The sequence below is a fragment of the Cebus imitator genome, unplaced genomic scaffold (genome assembly GCF_001604975.1).
Source record: "Cebus imitator isolate Cc_AM_T3 unplaced genomic scaffold, Cebus_imitator-1.0 Scaffold135, whole genome shotgun sequence".
Lineage (NCBI taxonomy): Eukaryota > Metazoa > Chordata > Mammalia > Primates > Cebidae > Cebus > Cebus imitator.
Window position 1 is genome coordinate 2,055,762 of NW_016107450.1, and position 25,513 is coordinate 2,081,274.

The 25,513-nt window shown below is 36.2% G+C and overlaps 1 protein-coding gene across 4 annotated transcripts in view; it reads right to left on the reverse strand.

Moving 5' to 3' along the window:
* EFCAB7 (EF-hand calcium binding domain 7) overlaps nt 1–25,513 on the reverse strand; it is a 48,604-nt gene that overhangs the window by 1,680 nt on the left and 21,411 nt on the right. For 3 of the 4 annotated variants that reach the window (XM_017541546.2, XM_037743112.1, XM_037743113.1), the window contains exons 7-12: nt 23,846–23,987; nt 19,500–19,609; nt 15,937–16,094; nt 14,244–14,377; nt 8,739–8,887; nt 2,487–2,696 (exon numbers count right to left, since the gene is read on the reverse strand). In XM_017541546.2, coding sequence (XP_017397035.1) covers nt 2,487–2,696; nt 8,739–8,887; nt 14,244–14,377; nt 15,937–16,094; nt 19,500–19,609; nt 23,846–23,987 — 903 coding nt within the window. The remainder of the gene's footprint in view (nt 1–2,486; nt 2,697–8,738; nt 8,888–14,243; nt 14,378–15,936; nt 16,095–19,499; nt 19,610–23,845; nt 23,988–25,513) is intronic. The other variant, XM_037743114.1, reaches the window with a different exon arrangement.

Sequence of the window (25,513 nt, forward strand, 5' to 3'; positions counted from 1 at the left end):
AGCCTCCGCCTCCTGGGTTCAGGCAATCTTCCTGCCTCAGCCTCCTGAGTAGCTGGGATTACAGGCACGCGCCACCATGCCCAGCTAATGTTTTGTATTTTTATTAGAGACGGGGTTTCACCATGTTGACCAGGATGGTCTCTATCTCTTGACCTTGTGATCCACCTGCCTCGGCCTCCCAAAGTGCTGGGATTACAGGCGTGAGCCACCGTGCCCAGCCCAAATTTACCTACCTTTTAATCTTCATTCCCAGGGTATTATGGATACCAGGGTCACATTATTTCATCCTTGACTTATGATAGCAATAGTTTATTTCTTTTGTTGCTATCTCTAGTTTTTTCTACTTCCATTCATTTTAATACTACCTTCCAACTAATATGTCTAAAACATCTTTTTACTCCTTCATTCACAATATATAAATAAATATATTTATCTAGTATCAACTGTGTATCGGGAATTGTTTTAAGGTCTAGGTGCACTGAGATAAGAGATATAATTACTGACTCCTAGCTCACACTCTAGGGGAGACAGACAAATGACAATTACAAAACACTTTGCTGAGTCTTGTAATAGTGGTATTTACAGGGATCTACAGAAACACAGAAGATGAACGTTAGCTCGGACTGGGGTTTCAAGGAAGACTTTATGGAAGAAGTGACAACTGACATAATAGACAACGGCCTCTAGGATGGATAGGAAGCAAGGGAAAGCAGAACACTGAAACATGGGAAAAATGCAGGAGTCAAAATATTCCCCTACTAAGAATCTGTGATCACACCCTAATGACTACAAAGGGAGTAGTGTAATGTAAGGCTACCTGAATTTATTTCTCAAATCTTCTACTACTTAGCTGTGTAATCAATTGCAAGTTATTTAACTTCTCTGTGCTTCAGTTTCCTGTCTATAAAATGGGAATAGCACTTATCTCATGGCGTTGTTTTGAGAAATAAATGCTCTAATATATATAAGTGCTTGGCACAAGATAAGTTCTAAAATGTTAGCATTATCCTTACATTTTGGTGAAGAGTTGAATTTTCCTTGAGGAAAAAGGAGGCAGAGAATTGGGAAATAACAGGTGATTGCAGAGGGATTGGGGTAAAGTAGTGACTCCCTTCCACCTTTTTAACCCTAGCAAAACAGAGGGAAGAAAGGGAAACATGATGGATCTTAGGAATCACCCTCCGGGGCATGATTGGTCCCTTTGAAAACTGCAGTCTACTAGGTGGGGACCCAAGCTTAATCAAGCCTAAACTCTGCTACCTTGTTTTCAAGATAACATATATAAATTGGATCCATTCTGTATGTTGTTTACCTTCCTAATCTTCCTCCAAATAAAGCTGTCTGCTTCTGCAAAGCAGATATTCTTACTCTTTCCTTTATACACTATATATATATATCCTTCCCCATGTTTCTCCTTACACTATTTCCCCTGCTTCTAAAGACTGTCTGTTTGCATATCTAAATCTTAGTCATCCTTCAACGCTCGATACCACAGCTCCCTTCCCCCTCATATAAATCCTTCCCCAACTTCTATGGTCCAAATTAACAATAACTACAAAAGAAACAGAATAAAACCCTTATCACACACAGAAACAGTACTACATTATGTAACATTTAATTATTCTCTGATGTCTTTCAAGAGTATTAATTTTGTCTTTCTAATTGTAGCCCATAAATTCCTTGAACTCAGGGATCACGTTTTACACTTTCTGGAGGCTCCTATTGTAACTAAAAGAGTTAGTTACATAATATACTCTCAGACTGACTAAAAACACTGCCAAATCTTAAGCATTTTAAGAAATGTATAGCAGGCATAAAAATAATATGTCTCACCTAGGAAGTAAAAGAAATAAGTCAACAGTACTAAGCAGCCAGCCATCTTATATAAAGTTTTATAAAAATTTATAATTTCTAGAGAACTGGATATTTCTAAGAATTTATGCTTATATTCTCTTGACCTGTAATATCAATAGTATTAATAGCAGGCAAGAGAGCCAAAGGTAGAAATAATCAGGTTGATGAAAGTAGGTCTTGGACAGTAGAATATAGTTAGTTAGATAAAATAATGATAATCTATAGGATCTCTGCAATGTTGCTGTAAAAATCTGGGTTGAATTTTTTTCCTTGTTTATAATATCTCATTAAAACATGATAGCTATTATTAAAAGCTATATATATGTAACAACTTTCAGAAACAAAGTAAATAAAATACACTGTACCCAGATTGTACTCTATTTTTATTAATATCAAAATGCTTAATTTTCCTAATATTTTAAGAGAAAAAAATCGCAAATCTTTAAAAATCATATAAAAATTATCACACCCAATTTGAGTTAGAAACCTGAGGAGAAAAAATAATTATGCATTATAAACATTATTAATGTGATGGGATACCTAATTACCACATAAGAATAGAGTAAGGAATAAGATGAAATATATTGGTAAACTTTGTAGCAAAGTAAGGAGAACCACCTCATACTTGGTACCTTGTTTTCAACAACTGATGTTATCCAGGTGTCACAATTGTAAGTATGCACGATGATATTTTCATAGCCATCCATTACTTTGGCATCACCCTTGCTAAGAAGAGATTTACAAATGGCCTTCTCAAGTTGTCCACTACATGCCTCCATATGGACAGCTTTAATTTTTGGCTTACATTTTTCTGCATAGATATCAATGACAAATGGACATGCCTGATAAGGAGAAAAAACAAATCTTGTTTTAGCCTTTTGATAGAATTTTAAATAAATTGTTTATTAATGTGTTTGCCACATAAGATACATTATACCTTCTATCTTGACCTTCCAATATACTTTAAGAAGAAAATTTTAGTGCTATGAATTGAGTAATAAGCAAGCATGTAATCCTGACTTTTTAGTAGCATATTAACTGATAATGTTAATAGAAAATAAAAGAAAATAATAATCTCCAGCAAATCAGTAATACACTACCTCCTTTAAGCCACAATAACATCTCTTCATTGGTTCAATGCTAACAAATAACATGTTATCTAATTTTCTTTTCTAACATGAGGGCTACTGAAAGAATTCATCAAAACATTCTAAAGAAATTATTACATTCACAATCCAAGCTTACTGCATGGGCACAGAGCACTGACTAAATGTTTAGTCTAAAAACACCTTTAAAATACGAGATCTGAAAATATTTTCTGCATTTGGAATGAAATTTTTCTAATATCTACCTTAGTCTTTTTACCACAGCCTACAATGTGGTAGGAAAAAAAAAAAAAAAAGAGCCAGTGGGGTAAAAGATCCTTTGCCTTTCCATCCAACCTGGTCTCCTGTGTCTCTACGCTTCAGCTATCCTGATCTTTCAGATCCTAGAGCAAATGAAGTCCTTCATACATGGTGTTCTCTCCACTTGGAAGATTATCCTCATATATTTTCACATGGGTACCTTGTCCTCCCGCTTCAGGGTAAAGCTTAAGTGCCACCTCTGCAGCGGGATCTGCTCTGGTCCCTCAATCTCCCTCATTTCTCCACTGTTCTCTGTTCTCTACATCAGCCTTTGAGTTGTTTCAAAATACCTTTAAAATAATTTAAAAAAAATTTTTTTTGGAGACGGAGTTTTGCTCTTATCACACAGGCTAGAGTGCAGCGGCACAATCTCAGCTCACTACAACCTCTGCCTCCTGAGTTCAAGTGATTCTCCTGCCTCAGCCTCCCAAATAGCTGGTATTACAGACACCCAGCATCACATCTGGCTAATTTTTCTATTTTTAGTAGAGATGGGGTTTCACCATGTTGACCAGGCTGTCTCAAACTCCTGACCTCAGGTGATCCACCTGCCTCGGCCTCCCAAAGCGCTGGGATTACAGGCGTGAGCCACTGTGCCTGGCCAAAATAATTTTAATTAATTATTCATTTAATTAATCATTCTCCTTCATGAAATATAAATTTTATAAGGGCAAGAACTTTGACTATTTTATTCATCTTTGTATCTTCAGTGCCTTCTTCCTGCAGTTATCACATAGTAGGTATTCAATAAGTATTTGCTGAATAACTGAATAAATTCACAAATTGGTGGTCATCTTTTAAGGAAATAAAAGAAAGAAGTCTAAAGTTAATTTTAGTAGAACATAAAAATTTTTGTTTTAAAATATTTTAATAACTTCAACCTTTGGCAATAATAAATTTACCCTTTTATGAGAAAAAAAAGAAAAAAATCATTGAACTAAAAAATAGAAGACCTGGGTTTATTTTTCATACACGTCACCTTTGTAAATTTTTTAAAAGATTATTTATAATAATTATAATATTGAGTGTGGCATTTTTAAAGGTTTAATTTATTTGTTCAGTATTGAGTAGATTCTGGTAATATTCTGCCATTTTTAAAGTCATGGCTATCAGTTTGATTCAACCAAAGAGGATCAATATTTGAATATTCACTGAAAGTAAAACATCTTAAAAGGTCCATGTTAAAACACATTCTCTAATTTTTTTCTTTTTTTTAACACTTTTAAATTCAGGGGTACATGCAGATTTGTTACATAGGTAAACATGTGTCATAGGGGTTTGTTGTACAGACTATTTCATCACCCAGGTATGAAGCCTAGTACCCATTTGTTATTTTTCCTGATCCTCTCCCTCTTCCCACTCTCCACCCTCTGATAGGCCCCAGTGTGTGTTGTTCCCCTCTATGTGTCCATGTGTTCTCATCATTTAGCTGCCACTTATAAATGAGAATGGGGGCATTTAGTTTACTGTTCCTGCATTACTTTGCTGAGGATAATGGCTTCCAGCTCCATCCATGTCCCTGCAAAGGACATGACCTCGTTCTTTTTTATGGCTGCATGTATCACATGGTATATATTTACTACATTTCCTTTATCCAGTTTTCCACTGACGGGCATTTAGGTTGATTCCATGTCTTTGCTATTGTGAATAATGCTGCAATGAACATACATGTATATGTGTCTTTATAAAATGATTTACATTCCTTTAGGTGTATACCCTGTAATAGGATTGCTGGGTCAAATGGTATTTGTCTTTAGGTCTTTGAGGAATCACCACACTGGCTTCCACAATGGTTGACTCACGTACTCTCCCACTATCAGTGTATAAGCATTCCTTTTTCTCCACAATCTCACCAGCATCTTTTATTTTTTGACTTTTTAATAATAGCCATTCTGACTGTTGTGAGATGGTATTTCATTACGGTTTTGATTTGCATTTCTCTAATTATCAGTGATGTCAAATTTTTTTCATATGATTGTTGGTTGCATGAAAAGTGTCTGTTCATTTGACCACTTTTTAATAGAATTTTTTCTTGTAAATTTGTTTAAGTTCCCTATAGATGTTGGATATTAGACCTTTGTCAGATGCATAGTTTGCAAAAATTTTCTCCCATTCTGTAGGCTGTCTGTTTACTCTGTTGATAGTTTCTTTTGCTGCACAGAAGCTCTTTAATTTAATTACATCCTATTTGTCAATTTTTGCTTTTGTTGAAATTGCTTTTGGCATCTTCATCATGAAATCTTTCCCCATGCCTATGTCCTGAATGGTACTGCCTAGGTTGTCTCCAAGGGTTTTTATACTTTTGGGTTTTACATTTCAGTCTTTAATCCATCTTGAGTTACTTTTTGTATATGGTGTAAGGAAGGGGCCCACTTTGAATCTTCTGCATATGGCTAGCCAGTTACCTCAGCATCATTTATTAAGCAGAGAATCCCTTCCCCATTGTTTGTTTTTGTCAGGTTTATCAAAGATCAAACAGGTGTAGGTGTGTAGTCTTATTTCTGAGTTCTCTATTCTGTTCCATTGGTCTATATGTTTGTTCTTCTACCAGTACCATGCTGTTTTAGTTACTGTAGCCCCGTAGTATACATAGTTTGAAATCAGGTAGCATGATGCCTCCAGCTTTTTTTTTTTTTTTTTTTTTTTTGCTTAGGAATGTTTTGGCTATTCAGGCTCTTTTTTGGTTCCATATGAATTTTAAAATAGTTTTTTTCTAGTTCTGTAAAGAATGTCAATGGTAGTTCAGTGGGAATGTCATTGAATCTATAAACTGCTTTGGGCAGTATGTCCATTTTAATGATATTGATTCTTCCTATCCATGAACATTGAATGTTTTTCCATTTGTGTGTGTCATCTCTGATTTCTTTGAGCAGTAGTTTGTAGTTCTCCTTGTAGAGATTGCTGGCCTCCCTTATTCATTGTACTCCTAGGTATTTTATTCTTTTTGTGGCAATTGTGAATGGGAGCTCTTTCATGATTTGGCTCTTGGCTTGACTATTGTTGGTGTATAGGAATGCTAGTGATTTTTGTACATTCTAAAATTTTTAAATTAAAATCTTATCACATCCTAAAGGGTTGCCCTATAGTTTTATTATTTTTTCTTTTCATGGGCTTGATCTTGTATTTCTTTATTTTCTTTATCCTACTAACTTAATAGAGGAAGCAAACAACAAGCAGAAAACTATTAACTGTAAATTATTCATTGTAAAACTATTAACAACATATGTGGTAAGGAAGATAGGGAAGAATGTAATAGTAAAATCTAGATTATGGGATGCTACTTAAGTTTAGCACAATATTTAGCTCTCAACTACCTGTTAACCCATACAAAAGTAAAATAAAAAGTTACATAGTACTTTAAAAAAGAAAGTAAATTTTCCCAGTTCTGAATCTAGAAAGAAATATCATGAAATTGTATTTTAAAAAAGAAAACAGAAAAGAAAAAAAGGGAAAGCTAAACACACAAGTTTTGCTTATTAAATTCAGTAAAAGAGCAACTATTCAGTTACAGTGATATAGTGGCAATGCCCTTTCAGCAAGAGCAATAAAGAAGTTATGTTGCTCTTTGACAGACAATCTTCACAGGCTGATACAGGGAATGTATAATCTGTAATTCAACCTAAATTGGAAAATTTAATAAGAAAAATAAATGAGTAAAAAAGAAACAATAAAGAAATTTGATAAGAAAAAAGGTTTTAAATCTGTTAAACTGATCAGGCACAGCTCCACTTCAATGAACATACTTATGTTAGGCAACCAGTGTCAGCTCCTCACTTTTGAAAGTCAGGCAATCAGAGATGGATTCACATCAGTAAATACACTGCTAAGTGCCAACGAATCAACAGTCTCATTCAAGTAACCATGCTTCCCCACCTACTATTAACTCATTCATGCCTCTAAAAGCCAGGCATTCCCTGAACTCCATGCCTTCCCCAAACCCTATATAAATGAGCATTCTGCTCTTAGTGGAGAGACTGTGCCTGACCAGCATAACTCTCCTTTATAGTAAGCAATCAATTCAGCTTTGTCTTTTTATTTCAGTTACTGAGTGGCAATCTCATCATCTATTGATACTTTCCAATATATTTTTTTACCTTTTGAATTTAAATGATGCAAATATATTACCTATTTAATAAATAAATAAAATTTAAATTAAATGTTAGCTCAGAAATTGTTCTTGCTTATAGTTTCAAATGTAAATGACATCAGTAACTGCAGGAAAAAGTCTTAAATTGCTCTTAACTAATTTCACTATTAAGCAACAACATGTATAGCAGAATCAATAGTGTTCATATATATTAGATGCTAATTTTACACATGATTAAAATGTGGCAGTCACTGAATGTTAGGCTAAAGTAGAATATAAATAATTACTGTAACTATTTACCTCCTATTTCTAAAAATGGGGAAACAATAGAGAACCTCTCAGAAAACAGGTTAATGAAGGTTTTGAATGATGTTAAAACTAGGAATTAAATCAAAGTCTAAATGTATCTAAAACAAAATTTGTCAACATTAGTGTTGCTGTCTTAAGTTGATTCAAATATAGAAAAAGGACAAACACTATTTTTAATTTTAAGAGTATAAACAACTGTATTGTTATCTAACTCGTGGCCTGAAACTGAAACTCTTAAATTCTATATTTTAAATCTGACATAGAAATATAGAAATTAGCCTGGGTTAAACAGTGAGACCCCCATCTCTACAAAAAAAAGAAAAAAGTTGAAAAATTAGCTGGGTGTGGGGGCATCTAGTCCTAGATACTCAAGAGGCTGAGGCAGGAGGCTCACTTGAGCCCAGGAGGTCAAGGCTGCAGTGAGCTATGATTGTGCCACTGCACTGCACTCCAGCCCTGGTGATAGATTAAGACCTTGTCTGAAAAAAAAAAAAAAGAAAAAGAAAAAAGAGAAAGAAATACAGAATTTAAGAAATAAGGCCTAATTTTCAAATTTTTATTACCCCTCTGGTTTATTACGAGTCCTATGTTAATAATAATAATAATTATGATAGCTGATACATACACAGTGCTTTGTATGAGCCAGCCACTGTTCCAAGTGTTTTACAAATATTAACCCCAAAAGTACCCTTTATAAAAACATCAGAAATCCAGACACATTCTCCTTATTCTAACGGAGCCTTTAAATTGTTAAGATAAAGAGTTTCCCTGTATAAATGAGACTTTAGTAACTCAAATTGCCTTTTCCAATTATGATTTTTTTAAATACCAATTTTTTTCTTGCATATTATATGCTTAAACTCTTTGGTCTCTAAATTATTTTAATGTTGGCAGTAACTAAATTTCAGGTGAGAACAAGAACTTATATAAACTAACAGAAACATGTTGCACCCAGGATTCATTGATGTACTAAAGTTTAAAGATTTGGGTGTCCAATTTGAAAGTTACATGTCAAGAAAATGTTCATAAAGTAAAATATTATGTACACTAAACTCATTGGCAAAACTTTAAGAATACTTTACCTCTGTCAACTCCAGAGCTTTATTGTAGCCCATAGAATGTAGAGTTACCCAAAGGTCACAAGGATCTCCTTCTCGATCATTGGCTTCCATTAGATTCAAATCCATAAATCCTTGTCTTGTTAGTTCATTCTTCTTTGTATCAAAATTCTCTGTTTAAACAACCAAAAGTTTTTTCTTACATAATTTAAAAGTTCATACCTTTAATAAAATGTCTATGATATATTATTATGCATAGACATTTATTTTAAAAGAGGCCTATGAATCTATGAGCAATCTAAAAGTGGAATAAAAATGACTCAAAACATTCTTGAGAGCTATCCTTCTAATTTCCCATAACTCAGCTTACATCATAGCACACAATTTCATTTTTCAATAAATCCTGAAGTTACAAATAGGGCAAATATATTCTAAAATTTGAGGAAATTATGATATTTCCGGGCAAATTCTAATCTAACTGCTTATTTAGGGCATACATTGCTATATATTTCAAAGACTTAAAATGCTTCATATGTATTTGCCACTTAAAGCCAGCAGAAACTGGATAAATTTGATACAATACCCCCCAAACTACTAGCGTTTCAGAAAGAAAGATGTGAATAGTGCCATATTTAAGGAGACTATATGCCTAATTCCTCTAATTTTAACTAAATTGTCCCCAAGCCTTGAAAGACTGACAGATAGTGGGAAGCACTCTGGAATCCATGAATCAACTACATTTTCCCAGGTAAGTCTAAGTATGCCCATTTTAACACTATTTATGAGCAAAACTAAATTTACCTAGAAGTTTCTAGACATACATAATTCCTGAATTTGTCTCTAACATAGATAATAAGTAGTCATTTATTATGGATATTTTGTTAGCTCTCCTACAACAGGAAAGATCTTATTTTCCAACTCACATCTATAATATACCCAAGGTAAATAGGTACTCTATTTGAGATAGCATCACTTTTGTATGCATTATTGTAAGAAAAGCAGCAGAGACATAACTGCCTAAAACTGGTTGACTAATTAATAGCTTAAAATGTTTAGAGTTGAAAGTTATTCATAACTTTTTCAAAGGAAAAAAATAAATGAAGATTAAATTCAATCATGAAGAGAAACGGTAGCCACAAAAATGGAAGTTAGAGCTACTATGTAGGAAAGCAAGATGAAAAAATTATTTGATATATAATACAAATACATTTAAAAACATATACAGATACTATAGCATACAGACTACCAACAACTAATTTACTTTTTTTTTTTACACTTTAAGTTCTGAGGTACATGTGCAGATCGTGCAGGATTGTTACATAGGTATACACATGCTATGGTGGTTTGCTGCATCCATCCCCCTGTCATCTATATTAGGTATTTCTCCTAATGTTATCCCTCCCCAATCTCCCCACCCCCTGCTATCCCTCCCTTAGTCCCCCCACCCCCAACAGGCCCTGGTGTGTGTTCCCCTCCCTTTGTCTATGTGTTCTCATTGTTCAACATCCATTTAGGAGTGAGAACATGTTAATCTACTTTTAAAACTTAAAAATCTCAATCCTCATTAATTTTTAAAAAATTTATTAACATTTGACTTCAAGACTTACTATAAAGCTACAGTAATCAAGATAGTGTGGTAATGGTGAAAGAATGGCAAATAGATCAGAACAGAATAGGGAGTCCAGAATTAGACCGACACAAATATATTTAACTGATACTTGACAAAGGAGCAAAGGCAATTCAATGGAGAAAGGATACTCTTTTCCAATAATGATGCTGAAACACCTAGACATCCACACGCAAAAACAACAAAAACACCACCATCAATAACAACAAAAAAACAAACCTAGGTACAGACCTTACATCTGTCACAAAAATTAACTCAAAATGGGTTACAAACCCAAATGTAAAACATGTAACTATAATATTCCTAAAAAATATAGGAGAAAAAAATATAGGAGAAAATCTAGGCAACTTAGGTTGGTGATGGGGTATTAGACAAAATAAAAGCATATAAGCCAAAAGCATGGCCTATGAAATAAAAAAATTTGTAAATGGTGCTTCATTAAAATTAAAAACTTCTAGGCTGGGAACAGTGGCTCACACCTGTTAATTGAAGCATTTTGGGAGGCCGAGGTGGGTGGATCACTTGAGGCCAGGAGTTTGAGACCAGCCTGGGCAACATGGCGAAACCCCATCTCTACTAAAAATACAAAAAGTCATTGGGCATCGTAGTGCATGTCTGTAGTCCCGGCTACAAGAGAGGCTGAGGCACGAGAATCATTTGAACCTGGAAAGTGGAGGTTGCAGTGCGCTGAGATGGCAACACTTCACTCCAGCATGAGTGACACAGTGAGACTGTCTCAAAAAAAAAAAAAAAAAAGAATTTTAAACTTCTGCTCTGTGAAAGACACCATTAGGAGAATGAAAAGACACGTCATACGTTGGGGAAAAGTATTTGCAAAATATACATCCATTAAGGACTTATATTTAAAATATATAAAGAACTTTTAAAACTCAACAATAAAAAAATTCCAAGTTAAAAAATGGACAAAAGATCTAAACAGACACGTCGCCAAAGAAGATATACAGACAGCAAATAAGTATATAAAAAGATACTCAATAACATATGTCATTAGGGAATTACAAATTAAAACAACAATGAGATACCACTGAACACTTATTAGAATGGCTAAAATCCATAGAACTGATAATGCCACATGGTGATGAGAAGGTGGTATAACAGGAATTCTCATTTATTGATGGTGGGAATACAAAATGAAACAGTCACTTAGGAAGACAGTTTGATGGATCTTTCAAAGCTAAACATAGTTTCACCATAGAATTCAGTAATTATTCAACTGAAATGAATAGAAAACTTAAGTCTACACAAAAACATGCACACAAGTGTTTACAGCAGCTGTACTCATAACTGTCAGAAACTGGAAGCTACCAAAATGTTCTTCAATAGGTAAATGCATAAACAAACTGTGGTACATCCATACAATAGAACATTATTCAACAATAAAGAGAAATGAGCTATTAAACCACAGGAAGACATGGAGGAATCTTAAATATAAATTGCTTGGTGAAAGAAGCCAGGCTGAAAAGCTACATACTGTCTTATTCCACCTGTATAACACTCTGGAAAAGGCAAAATTATAGATAGTGGTTGCCAGGGGTCTGGGGGATGAACAGGTACATGAATAAATGGTGCACAGGGATGTTTAGGGCAGTGAATTATTGTACATGATATTGTAATTGTGGATACATGACATTATATATTTGTCAAAACCCATAGAACTGTACAAGAGAAGACTGAATCCTTCAGGGGTTTGAGACCAGCCTGGGCAACATGGTGAAATCTGTCTCAACAAAAAAATACAAAAATTAGTCGGTCTTGGTGGCACACACCTGTAGTCTTAGCTACTCAGAAGTCTGAGGTGAGAGGATCGCTTGAGCCTGGAGGCAGAGGTTGAAGTGAGTCGAGATCACGCCACTGCACTCCATACTAGGTGACAGAGAGAGACTCTATCTCAAACAAACAAACAAAAAGAGTGAACCTAATGTAAACTATGAACTTCAGCTAATGATTATGTATCAATATTCACTCATCAATTGTAGCAAAGGTACCATACAAATGCAAGATGTTAATAATAGGGAAAACTTGTGGGTGAGGAAGGACATATGGAAGATTTTTTTTTTTTTTTGAGATGGAGTCTCACTCTGTCACCCAGGCTGGAGTTCAGTGGCACGATCTCAGCTGACTGCAACCTCCATCTCCCAGGCTCAAGCAATTCTCCTACCTCAGCTTCCCGAGTAGCTGGGATTACAGGTACCTGCCACCACACTTGGATAATTTTTGTATTTTTAGTACAGATGGGGTTTCACCATGTTGGCCAGGCTGGTCTTGAACTCCTGGCCTCAAGCAATCATCTTGTTTTAGCCTTCCAGAGTGCTAGGATTATAGGCATGAGCCACAGCGCCCAGTCTATGTTTTTCCGTAAACCTAAAAATTGCTCTAAAAATAAAGTCTGTTAATAAACAAAATAAAAGCATCTTTAAGAATAAAAAAAGTTTATTAAAATAATCTTACAGATAAACAGTACATTTTCTTGTTATTCAGGGGAAACATTAAAACCTTAAAAGCTCTCATTTCTTTGCAGTATTATTAATGTTGGTGAAGTAGACATTCATCCAAATAATTTTTCAAGTCAATAAATCTTGGATACTTTTTGATAGCATGGAGTTCAAAGTTCTGGACCCTGACTATCTGTGAAACTTTCTTGCTGTGAAGCCTTGGTCAAGTTACTTAACCTCTAATCCTATTTCCTGATTTATAAAATGAGAATAATAAAGTACTACTTCATAGAGTTGGTGTGTAGACGTGCATAGATCAGCAGCTGGTACATGGTAGATAGTAAGCTCTCAAAAAATGTTAACCATCAACTCTGCCAATTTAATTAAATTTTTGAATTAGAATTTTGCTTACCACCAACTTTACCATCAGAAAACCATAAATTCACTCTTATGGAATGTGCTCTAATGCCAATTAAAAGATTATATCATTAAAGTTACAAGATAATTGCATCTTCCTATAGATAATACTCTATTATGTATATGAATCTTATTAATCAAAATTTAATATTACAAATCAATATACATTTATTGTTGTTGATTACATTAACTTTCAGCTAAAAGGAGAAATACTAAATGATTCCTTTACATAAATATTATACTTCTACCCTACTGCTGTTTAGGTAAACAGACTCCCAACCTGGCTCACTGACTTTGCCAAGTTTAGGCCATTTTAAGACCCACACATTACTATTCCAGTGAAAGCATATGTGAGTTAATCTCTCTTGACTGCATTCTGGTCTCCTCATACCTCTTGCTCCATGACCTATAGCTGGCTGTGGCTTTTGGCTTTCCCCTCTGATCTTGCAGTATTTAGCTTAAATATGCATGCATGTCTTCCCAAAATTCTCCCAAGTGATAATTGACTTTGCTCCATTCTCAGTGATTTTCTTTGTCCATCTTGGCATTTTGGCTTCAACACTTCCATAGATGGATTTTTTAAATTAAACTCAAATATAAAAAGCACTGAAGAATTTCTAATGTGTATAATATAAACAACTTCCTGGAAACCTTAATTTGTAAGTAAAACTCTAGCTTATTGGCTTTTTGCTGCCCTCTCCTGGTCATCGTTTGTGGCTCTTGACCACTTCAGGCCCAGTTTTATCAAGTGCAAGGATGAGTTTTTTGTCTTCTAAACCCCAAAGAGCAGAGGCTGAAAACTGAAATTATGATTAAGTAATTCATACTTTCTTTCAACTTGAGTATTATACCAACTATCAGTTTAAGAAAAATAGATGTTTAAGTTTTTATGATCTACAAATAACGCTACTACTTTCAAAATGTCCTAAATGCCATAATATTTCATGAAGAAGTATGACTTCTTATTTCTTAGGGATGAAAAGGTGCTATATATATTTTTATACATCTGTTAAGAAAAAGAAAAGTGTTTACCTCTGCAGACAGCCCAAGCATCTTCATCACATTTCTCACCACTTGTTCTCAATTCAAAAAAATTATATTCTTCAAGGCTAAGAAGACCATTTCCATCTAAATCAATCACTTCAAATATATCTGATAAAGTAGACCTAAAATTATAAAAATAGCTAGTTATTTCTTGTCTCTAAGGCAAATACACTGAATAGGGGTTCTATGAGGATAACATTCAAATGGAAGTAATATCATAGCGTTACACAATTTCTGTAAACTATAAAATTAATGTATCCAAATACAGTTTTGGCTCAGTCCAGTATTACATGAGATAAACAAGCTTGTAAAGCAACCATAGTATCCCAACACATAGTAAGAACTCAATGAATAGTAGCTTCCTTCTTTTTTCCTTTCCCCAATCTACTTTCTTCTTCCTCTAGAGAAGGGAGACCTATAGGGAGAAATTGGTAGATGTCTGACTGAAGTTGACTTGCCAAATGTGTGGAACCCAGAAGTAAATGACAATCCCAGATCTGCAAATGGAAGAACATTTTCAGATGCCTAAAGAATGAGTTATGTTTTGATATATAGATTTATGGTGTGCAATGTGATTTATTGATATATGTGTAATTGTGGAATGACTAAATCAAGCTAATCAACATATCCATTATTTCACGTACTTATCTTTTTTTCTAGTGGGCACATTTAATATCTATTCACTTAGCAATTTTCAAGGATACAATATATAACTACAATCACCGTTTTGTCAATAGATCTCCTGAACTTATTCCTCTTATCAAACTGAAATTTTGTATCCTTTTACCAACATATATCCCCAACACCCCCACCACTCCCAGCTGCTGTAAATACTCTTCTACTCTCTGTTTCTATGAGTTTGACTTTTTAGGCTGGGTGTGGTGGCTCAAATTTATAATTCCAGCACTTTGAGAGGTTGAAGCGCTTGAGGCCAGGGGTTTAAGACCAGTCTGGAGAACACAGGGAGACTCCCATCTCATAAAAAAAGTTAGCCAGGCATGCTGGCAAGCACCTGTAATCCCATGTACTGCTACTCAGGAGGCTGAGGTGGGAGGATCACTTAAGCCCAGGAGTCTGAGGCTTCAGTGAGCTATGATCGTGTCAGTGTACTCCAGCCTGGGTAACAGAGCAAACTTTTGTCTCTATTGAAAAAAAAGAAAAGCTGGGCGCGGTGGCTCAAGCCTGTAATCCCAGCACTTTGGGAGGCCAAGGTGGGTGGATCACAAGGTCAAGAGCTCGAGACCATCCTGGTCAACATGGTGAAACCCCGTCTCTACTAAAAATACAAAACATTAGCTGGGCATGGTGGTGTGTGCCTGTAGTCCCAGCTACGCAGGAGGCTGAGGCAGGAGAATTGCCTGAACCCAGGAGGCGGAGGCTGCGGTGAGCCGAGATCGCGCCATTGCACTCCAGCCTGGGTAACAAGAGCAAAACTCCATCCCCCCAAAAAAAGAAAGTTCCCACATATAAGTGAGATCATGCAGTATTTATCTTTCTGTGCCTGGCTTATTTAACTTAGCAGAACATCCTCCAAGTTCATATAGGTTATCACAAGAGTTGAATTGGTGAATTAGAATCTGAGGATGGGGTAGGGGCTGGCCAAAGGAAAGGGAGTAACACAGGCTATTAATATCTATCCAGTCTAGACGTTATAATTTTAACCTTAATAAACAAAACTTACCTAAATTCCTTTGTAAGGAATAATTCCCCTGTTTCATCTCTATATACAAGTTGGGCTTCATCTGTTACTGGTTTTACTTCTTTCCTTAGCCTACAGCCAGTTGTGGAAGGAATTAACCAGTAAATTCCAGGTCCTAGTTCACCAGTCCATCCAAACACCTTTTCTCAAAACAATGGAACAAAACAATCATATTAAAAATCTTTTAATTTAAAGCTTTCAATATTTCTTCTGAAAGGGACTAATTAGAAATGATTTTTAAATCAATATTTACAAATTCTATTATAGTTCTATCAATCTTTTTACAGGTTTCAAATTCTTTTTCTTAATGGTAATCCCATGATGAAATCATTAGATATAGTAGTTCTTTATATATTTTTGAAACAAATGCCTAAAACTGTAACAGGTAAGTTATATGTCTTCTAAATCTTCCCCAATTATCTTCAAAAATGTCTGTGATGCAAATACCTTCAAGAGGAAGCAAAGATAAATCTTAAGATCATTTTTTTATTCAAACACTGAGCTCCTTTTAAAAAAGTTATAATATCCTAGATTATGGTTTCCTAATTTGATTCAGATATAAATATATGATTCCTAAATCAGATTTCAATTACATAAAATAAAAATTAAATATATTTTCAAATAGTTCACTATTGGTATAAATTAACCATATTTCTAAGAGTTCAATTATGTGGATGAAAGCTCTGGAATTTTACTTTTTGTAATGTAATATGGACTATAAAACAAGAAGCAGAATCCCAAATAAACCAGCTTTATGTGAAATTCTGTTTCCTATCAAATGTTGGATATTTATCATAAGTACCAGGACACTGTATAGGAAAACATTTTATTCTCCAGTTCTATAAAAGGAAGCAGGCCAGGCATGGTGGCTCACTCCTGTAATCCCAGCACTTTGGGAAGCCAAGGTAGGTGGATCACTTGAGGTCAGGAGTTTGAGACCAGCCTGGCCAACATGGTGAAACCCCGCCTCTACTGAAACTACAAAAATTAGCTGGGCATGGTGGCGGGCTCCTGCAATCCCAGGAGTCTGAGGCACGAGAATCGCTTGAACCTGTGAGGGGGAGGTGGAGGTTGCGCCACTGCACTGTAGCCTGAGCAATAGAGTGAGACTCTGCCAAAAAAAAGAGTGAATGGTATCCCTCTATGTATCTCCTAAGAGCTTTCTGGAGCCTAAAGGTTTCTATTAAAGCTGGCATTTGTCTCTGTTAAATATATTAAATCTAAGCAATTTCAACTTGTGTGTAATAACTTCGGTACAGACTAACCTAAGGGAATCCTTTCAGGTATTATGTCCAAAAATTCCTTTTAAAACTCAGGTATAGGGCCAGACACAGTGGCTCATACCTATTGTCCCACCACTTTGGGAGGCCAAGGTGGAAAGATTGCTTGAAGCTAGGAGTTGGAGCCCAGCCTGGACAACATACTGAGACGCCATCTCTGCAAATAATAACAATAATAAAAATGCACCTGTAGTCCTAGCTACTTGAGATGCTAAGGCAGGAAGATATTTGCACCCAGGAGATCATGGTTACAGGGAACTGTATCACTGCACTCCAGCCTGGGTGACAGAGTGAGACCCTATCTCTAAACAAACAAACAACAACTCAGGTATATTTTAGGTCATTCTGGAGACTCATATACAAAATAAAGTTGCTCATCTAAATTCTGGGTTTAGTTCTATTTCTTCCCTGCCAACTCAGATAAATCATAATCTTCCTAAGGTCACCATGTCCTATTTTGATACAAGAAGAAATCCCATATAACCAAAAGACATTTTTAAGACTAAATGTTGGCCAGGCTTGATGGCTCACACCTGTAATCTAGCACTTTGGGAGGTTAAGTGGGTGGATCACAAGATCAAGAGATTGAGACCATCCTGGCCGACATGGTGAAACCTCGTCTCTACTGAAAATACAAAAATTAGTTGGGCATGGTGGTACATGCCTGTAGTCCCAGCTACTCAGGAGGCTGAGGCAGGATCACTTGAACCCAGGAGGTAGAGGTTGCAGTGAGCCAAGATAATACCACTGCACTCCAGCCTGGCGACAGAGGGAGACTTTGTCTTATAAAAAAACAAAAAAGACTAAATATTTACCAAATCCATCCTTTGAAAAGCATAAGCTTTGAAACTGGCCAGATGTAGGCTCAGGAGTAAAACAATAGATCTTGCTGCTTCCTAATACATATTATCCCATGATCCTCCCTTATCTCCACATATAACCTTGCATTGCCACTATGGATGGCAAATGGAAAGCTTTTTTCATGGGCACAATTCATCTATAAGAAAATAACTGTGAAACTATAAATACAAATTAAAAAATCCTTTGTAAATGTAACATGCTACAGATAAACAGAAGCCTGTAAAGAGGTAAATAGAAACTCATGAAAACTTTATTATAGTTTTGCTATATACTAATTTTTTACACAGGTAATCTCATAAGAAAGTAATTTTACCCAAAACAAAGTGGAAACAGCTATTGTTTTAGACAGTGCTTTATCTTGAGCTTAACTTTGTAGTCAGTTCTGAAGAGTTTAGTCAAAACATTAACTTCAGCCAATTTTATTTGTTTCTTGCCTATTCTTGTCTGTTAGGAGGCCTACAATAAAGACTTTTATATAACATTCCATCAGGGAAATGTTTGCCTGTCATTGAGTCTATATAAAGATTAAATATGATATTGCAGTAAGCCCTTGAATAGTATTATTTCTGTTGTATAACAGATGTATTTTGTAGTTCTCATAAAATAAATAGCCACATTTATGTGTTGGCCTCACATATTTGGCCTCTGAGTAAATATATAATTAGAAAAGATCAGAGCAACCCCATGGGCAACATATAAAAACATTTAAAAGCATTTGTTCATATCAGTCTATTTTTGAACCCTATAAAATAAGTCAAGCCTGAAGATAGTAATCTTAAAGTTTTTCTGTTTTGTGGTAGCAATATAAGTAAGACAAACATCTCCAGCAACTTTTCGAAAGTCTTGAATTGCTTGCGTTCAGGGAAAAAAATATACTGGCATCAACCTTTTTTATTGTGTATATCAAATGTTCACATGTGAGGCATCAGGGCGTTGAGAAAAGATGAAAGTGAGGTACAATATTACCCAACTTACAAGGTACAGGCCAAGACTCAAGACTGCCAACCAATCCTCAATTCTTTATTTAAATTGCTTTAGAGACAGGGTCTCATTATGTTGCCCAGGCTGAAGTGCAGTGGTTATTCACAGGCACGATCATAGCATAATACAGCTTGGAACTCCTGGGCTCAAGTAATCCTCCTGCTTCAGTTTCCCAAGTAGCAGGGACTTCAGTGCAAGCCACCATGCCCAGCTCCTATCCTTAATTCTTAAGAAATCTCAGCAAACAAGAAAAAATCCTTTATAACTAATAAAACATGTAATAACTATAGTGTTTAAGTACTGTTTATACCTTAATTCGAAGGTATATAAAAGGTTAAAAAATTAAATATAGAAAAATACTTTCCCCAAACTGCAGTTCATACTATATTTAAAAATTAAACATTAGAAAATAAATATGTATACTTCTCTATTTCGTAGTTCGGTAAAACACACAAGCTGTAGATTTGCTTGACTCTCATTTTCCTTGAGAATATACAAGGTGGTATCAACAGATAACCAAGGGGATGGTTTTCCTACAAACAGAAAAAAAGCCCAAATGTCTTAAAATAAGCAATCACTATGTATTCTTTCCTATACAAAAAAGAAGTTACTAGTTTCTTCTTGGATATTTTCTTTAGAAATACATATTCTTTTTTTTTTGAGATGGAGTCTCATTCTGTTGCCCAGGCTGGAGTGCAGTTGCACAATCCTGGCTCACTGCAACTTCCACCTCCTAGGTTCAAGCGATTCTCCTTCTTCAGCCTCCTTATTAGCTAGGACTACAGGTATGTACCATCACGCCCAGCTGATTTTTGTATTTTTAGTAGATACGGGGTTTCACCATGTTGGCCAGGATGGTCTTGATCTCCTAACCTCGTGATCCACTTGCCTTAGCCTCCCAAAGTGCTGGGATTACAGGCGTAAGCCACCACGCCCAGCGCACATTCCATTTTTATATGTAAACATCATAGCATCATAGCATTTGCAATAAGGCACAAACCTAAATACAGCAACCTTGTAAGAAATATTTTCTACATACTCACTTTCTAAACATCATAATTTTCCTTGAACTCATGAAAAGCTGAGGTTGCAGGGCAATCAATTAGCCTGAAATCCAAGGAAAAACAGATATTTTCAGGGAGAAATAGGATTTAAGCAGTGGCTTACCTGTGGTGGACCACAGGAAAGAAGAGATGTCAGACATCTATGTGCTGGCAACCCCAAAATTAATATCTTTATGATCTTTCCTCTGTTAAATACACAGTTAAATACCCATATAACTGTGTATTTAACATTTCCACCTGGATGTCTATTTCCAAAACTGGACTTCCTCAATCCCTTTTTAAAACACTGTCCACCTAAGTTAATAGTAACTCATACTTTCCAGTTGCTCAGGTCAAAAATCTTGGAATCTTCTTTAATCCTTTTCTTCTCTCACATACCAAGACCAATCCTTAGGAAATCCTATGGTTCTGCCTTCAAAATATACCCAGAATCTCTACTGCCCCCTCTCCCACCTACATCCTGGTTCAAAGCATTGCCAGTCCTCTCCTAGAATTCTGCAATAATGTCCCAGCTGGATTCCTTGCTTTCTCTGCATATCCTTCAGTCTACTTTCAATATAGTAACCTGACTGCTCTTGTTAAAATATAAGTCAGATTATGTCCTGCCTTCTACTCAAAACCCTGTAACGGAGCAGAGAGTTGGAAGAATATTGCTCCTTTCCTAACAATAAGAAAAAGTTAATGAACTACAAAATCATGACTTTTCTTGATCCCATCAGAGCTGAGGTTTCAGGGCAACTACAAGCTTAAAATCCAAGGAAAGACAGATCTTTCCCAGGAGAGATGAGATGCAAGCACTGGGTTACCTGTGGTGAAGCAGAGGAGGAAGAGATCTCAGGTGCCATACAAGTAGAAGAAGAAGAAAGAGGGCAGAAGAAATATTTGAAGAAATAAAGGCAGAGGATTTTCTAAAAACAATGAAAGGGAACAAGCCACAAATCCCAGAAGCTCAGAGAACCCCAAGCAGGATAAATACCAAAAAACAAAAAAAACCGAGACAATAGCATTAACAACAAAAACAAAAACTGCCTAGACATATATTCAAACTGCTGAAAATGAAAGATTAAGAGAAAATCTTGACCTTAAATATAAGGGAAAGAAACTCACAAAAAACGAGGGGAAAAACCTCATTTCTGTGATTAAAAGCCAAAGCTCTAATTATGGCAAAAAGAAACCTCTGCCTGATTTTGTCCTTGCTCATCCCCGGCTTTATCTCCTATAACTCTCTCCTCACTCCATTTGAGACATTCTAGCCTCTGTTCTTCTAACACCAGTACACTCTCACAGAGCCTCTGCACAGGGTATTCTCTCTATGTGGAATGCTCTGCCACCTCCTCCACTCTTCGCCCATCACTTCCAGCACGCTACACCGACAAAGCTTACTCCCTTGCCTTCTGTGAAAGAGAGCAAAAATGGCTGTCCCCCAGTATCTACAGCCCTTTGCAATGTGACTTTGCAGCTTTTCCACGAGGAGATCTAGTCTATTTCCCCAACCTATGAACCTGGACTTGCCTTGTGACTTTCTGTGAGCAACAGAATATAACAGAAGTAACATTGTGTTGGTTCTTGGCCCAGACCTCAGGAGGTTCTACAGTGCTTCTGATTTTTTTTTTTTTTTTCAGATCCCCATGATACCAAGAGAACAGGCCCAGGCTAGTTTACTGGAAGATTATTAAAGATCATATAAGGCTGAGTCAAGTTGTCCCAGCTGGACATACAGAAGAGTGAACCAGGCCAAGATTAGCAAAGCCAGCCACCAGCTAACCTGTAGCTAACCATAACTGTGTAAGCAAGCCCTACAGATAAAAATATAAGCCTGGCTCAGATTAAGAACTACCAGATCTAATGATTCATGAGTCAACAAATGTTTAATTGTTTTAAGCTACTGAGTTTTGGGGTAGTTTTTAATGTAGCAGTTGGTAACTCATACACCTCTTTCAAAGTCTTTATATATGTCACCTTCTTAATGAAGCATACACAAGCCACTCCATTTCAATAGCAACCTACATTCCCTCAGCATTCATCATCCCCCTTTCCCTCCAATTTTCCCATAACACTTACCATTTTCCTACATAACATGTCATTTACTATTTATTATGTTTATTATGTGTTGTTTCCCCCACTAAAATGCATACTAACAAGGGCAGGGATTTTTGTCTTTTTTGTACTCTAATGTATCCTAAACACCTAAATTGATGCCTGGTAGGTAAGGCCCTCAATAATTATTTGATAAGCAAATGAATAAAGGAGTCTTATTAATAAGAATCAGAGAATTAACAACTACACTGAATTTGTAGGGCTGTCTTGATTCCTCTCTCTAAAAAATAACTATTGTTATTGTCACTTAAAGTATCATCTGCCAAACATTATAGCTATCCTACAAGATATGCAGTGAAAACTTTCAAAATCTCTACTTTAGGAGGAAAAAAGAATGGGGGTGGGGGAAAATTCTCCAGTAAGGAAATGCTTATGGCTGGGCATGGTGGCTCACACCTGTAATCCCAGCACTTTGGGAGGCCAAGGCGGGCAGATCACCTGAGGTCAGGAGTTTGAGACCAGCATGGCCCCATCTCTACTAAAATACAAAAATTAGCTGGGCATGGTAGCACATGCTTATAATCCCAGCTACTCAGGAGGCTGAGGCAAGAGAATCGCTTGAACCCAGGAGGTAGAAGTTGCAGTGAGCCAAGATCACGCCATTGCACTCCAGCCTGGGCAGCAAGAGCGAAACTCCATCTTAAAAAAAAATGCTTATATATAAACATTATAAAAGAAAAATAAATATTGATTTAGAACAATCAACATTAAAAAAGGTATCTAGGGAAACAACCCTTACAGATATCGTTCATTGCTTAAAAATTATACAATAACCATTTTAGACACTAGAAAATTATTTTTTATCTAGAATATTACCATGAATACAAAGATTATTAATATACATTGTCTAAGACACAAAGGGTTTTGAAGGTATTAAAAAATACTTGCAGTTTCATATTGTTCCAAATTATGCCCCTGCAGAACTTCTCTTTGACATACTAATTTTAAAAAGTGCTAAGTGGAAAAAGCTAAGATTAATTAGCAAATAAAAAGTTAGTTCTGGCCACGTGCGGTGGCTCACGCCTGTAATCCCAGCCAAGGGAGGCCAAGGCAGGTGGATCACCTGAGACCAGGAGTTTGAGACCAGTTTGGCCAACATGATCAAACCCCATCTCTGCTAAAAATAAAAAAAATTAGGTGGGCAAGGTGGTACGTACCTGTAGTCCCAGCTACTCAGGGAGGCTGAGGCAGGAGAATCACTTGAACCCGGGAGGCAGAGGTGCAGTGAGCCGAAATCAAGCCACTGCACTCCAGCTGGGGCAACAGAGGGAGACTCCGTCTCAAACAAAAAAAAGTTCTATATCATGAGGAAATCAGTTAATATCTTTTTTTCTTTTATTTTCTTCTATTCTAGATGCAGAAAGGTTTGGGAAAAGTTCTTGTTTTTAATAAAACATGCTTTAAACATATACACAAAGCAATTTACTTGCTTTTCATATGATTAACACAGTCCATGAATAGGCCAACACTTTCTTGAAATGTAAGCATATGTTTCTCACTTAGGCAGATTATTTTCTTCCCTAACTAGGACTATGGAATGCTAACAAAAGTACTTTCAAAGAGGGTACAAATTGACATTTTATAAATACACAAAACCTTTAAACTTGCCTTCAACTTGACTCAGATTTAATGGCTTAATTGTTAGATAAACCATGGACCTCTGAGCTATTTGCATCCTGTACTGATGACTGACGATTTCACCATCTTCTTCCAAGAAGAAGCAACCTTTTGATTGCATGCATTGCCAGTCCTGAAATGAAGGAAAAAAATTATTTCAAACAATATTTATTAAGTGTTTCCAGTATGCATAGTAATGAAGAGAAAACTCAAGAGGATATAAAAGAAATGTCAAATATAATCATTGCTCTCCAGGAATGTACAACATAGGAGGTAAAAAACAGCATAACAAAATCCAATTATAGGTGGGGTGTGGTGGCTCACACCAGTAATCCCAGCACTTTAGGAAGCCAAGGTGGATGGATCACCTGAGGTCGGGAGTTTGAGACCAGCCTGACCAACATGAAGAAACCTCATCTCTACTAAAGATACAAAATTAGCCAGGCGTGGTGGCGCATGCCTGTAATCCCAGTTACACAGGAAGCTGAGGCAGGGGAATCGCTTGAACCCAGGAGGCGGAGGTTGTGGTGAGTTGAGATTGCACCATTAAACTCCAGCTTGGGCAACGAGCAAAATGACATCTCAAAAAAAAATCCAATTATAATTGGCAGTAATATGTGGTTAATATAAAAAGATTATTATATATGCAAAAGAATTTAGTATAATCCAAGTTCCTAAAATAGTACCTAACACCTTGGTTCAACAAATATTTGTTGTATGATTGGGTGGAGGGGCTGATGTAAACTGAGTGTGTAACTGAGATGAACTATACCATGAAGAATAGATAGCATTTCAATAATGAAAAGTTAGGAAAAGACATAAGTAAGAGAAGTAAGAAAAATAAAGTTGGCTGGGTGTGGTGGCTCATGCCTGTAATCCCAACACTTTGGGAGGGTGAAGCAGTTGGATTAGGAGGTCAGGAGTTTGAGACCAGCCTGGCCAACATGGTGAAATCCCATCTCTACTAAAGATACAAATATTAGCTGGGCTCTGTGGCAGGTGCCTGTAATTCCAGCTATTCAGGAAGCTGAGGCAGGAGAATCGTTTAAATCCAGGAAGCAGTGGCTGCAGTGAGGTGAGATCAGGCCATTGCACTCTACTTTGGGCACCGGGGCGAGACCTTGTCTCAAGAAAAAGAAAACGAAAGTTCATGAGAGTGGGAGAAGTATTGAAGAAAAGTAATAAATAAATATGTTGCTGTAATAGAGTGAGATTAGTGTTAGGAGCACAGTAAGAAGGAAGAATTAAGGATTGCTAAAACAAATATATTAAAAGGAAAAATGACTAAATATAAAAGCAAAATAACTGTTTCAAGTGTAGATAACTAGAATCATGCTGCATAAAAGTTTCACAGCTATAGAACAATGCTGATAAATATAAAATATTGGTTTTGAGAAAGACTTTTCTATATTGGCTTTACCATTTCTTGGTCTAGCTAGATCCCTTCTTGTCTGAATTAATATATGGGATCTCATAACTAGAAATGAGTAAAACTTGACCGGGTGCAGTGGCTCATGCCTGTAATTGTAGCACTTTGGAAGGCCGAGGCAGGTGGATCACTGGAGGTCAGAAGTTCCAGACCAGCCTGGCCAACATGGTGAAACCCCGTCTCCACTAAAAATACGAAAATAGTCAGGTGTGGTGGCACACACCTGTAAT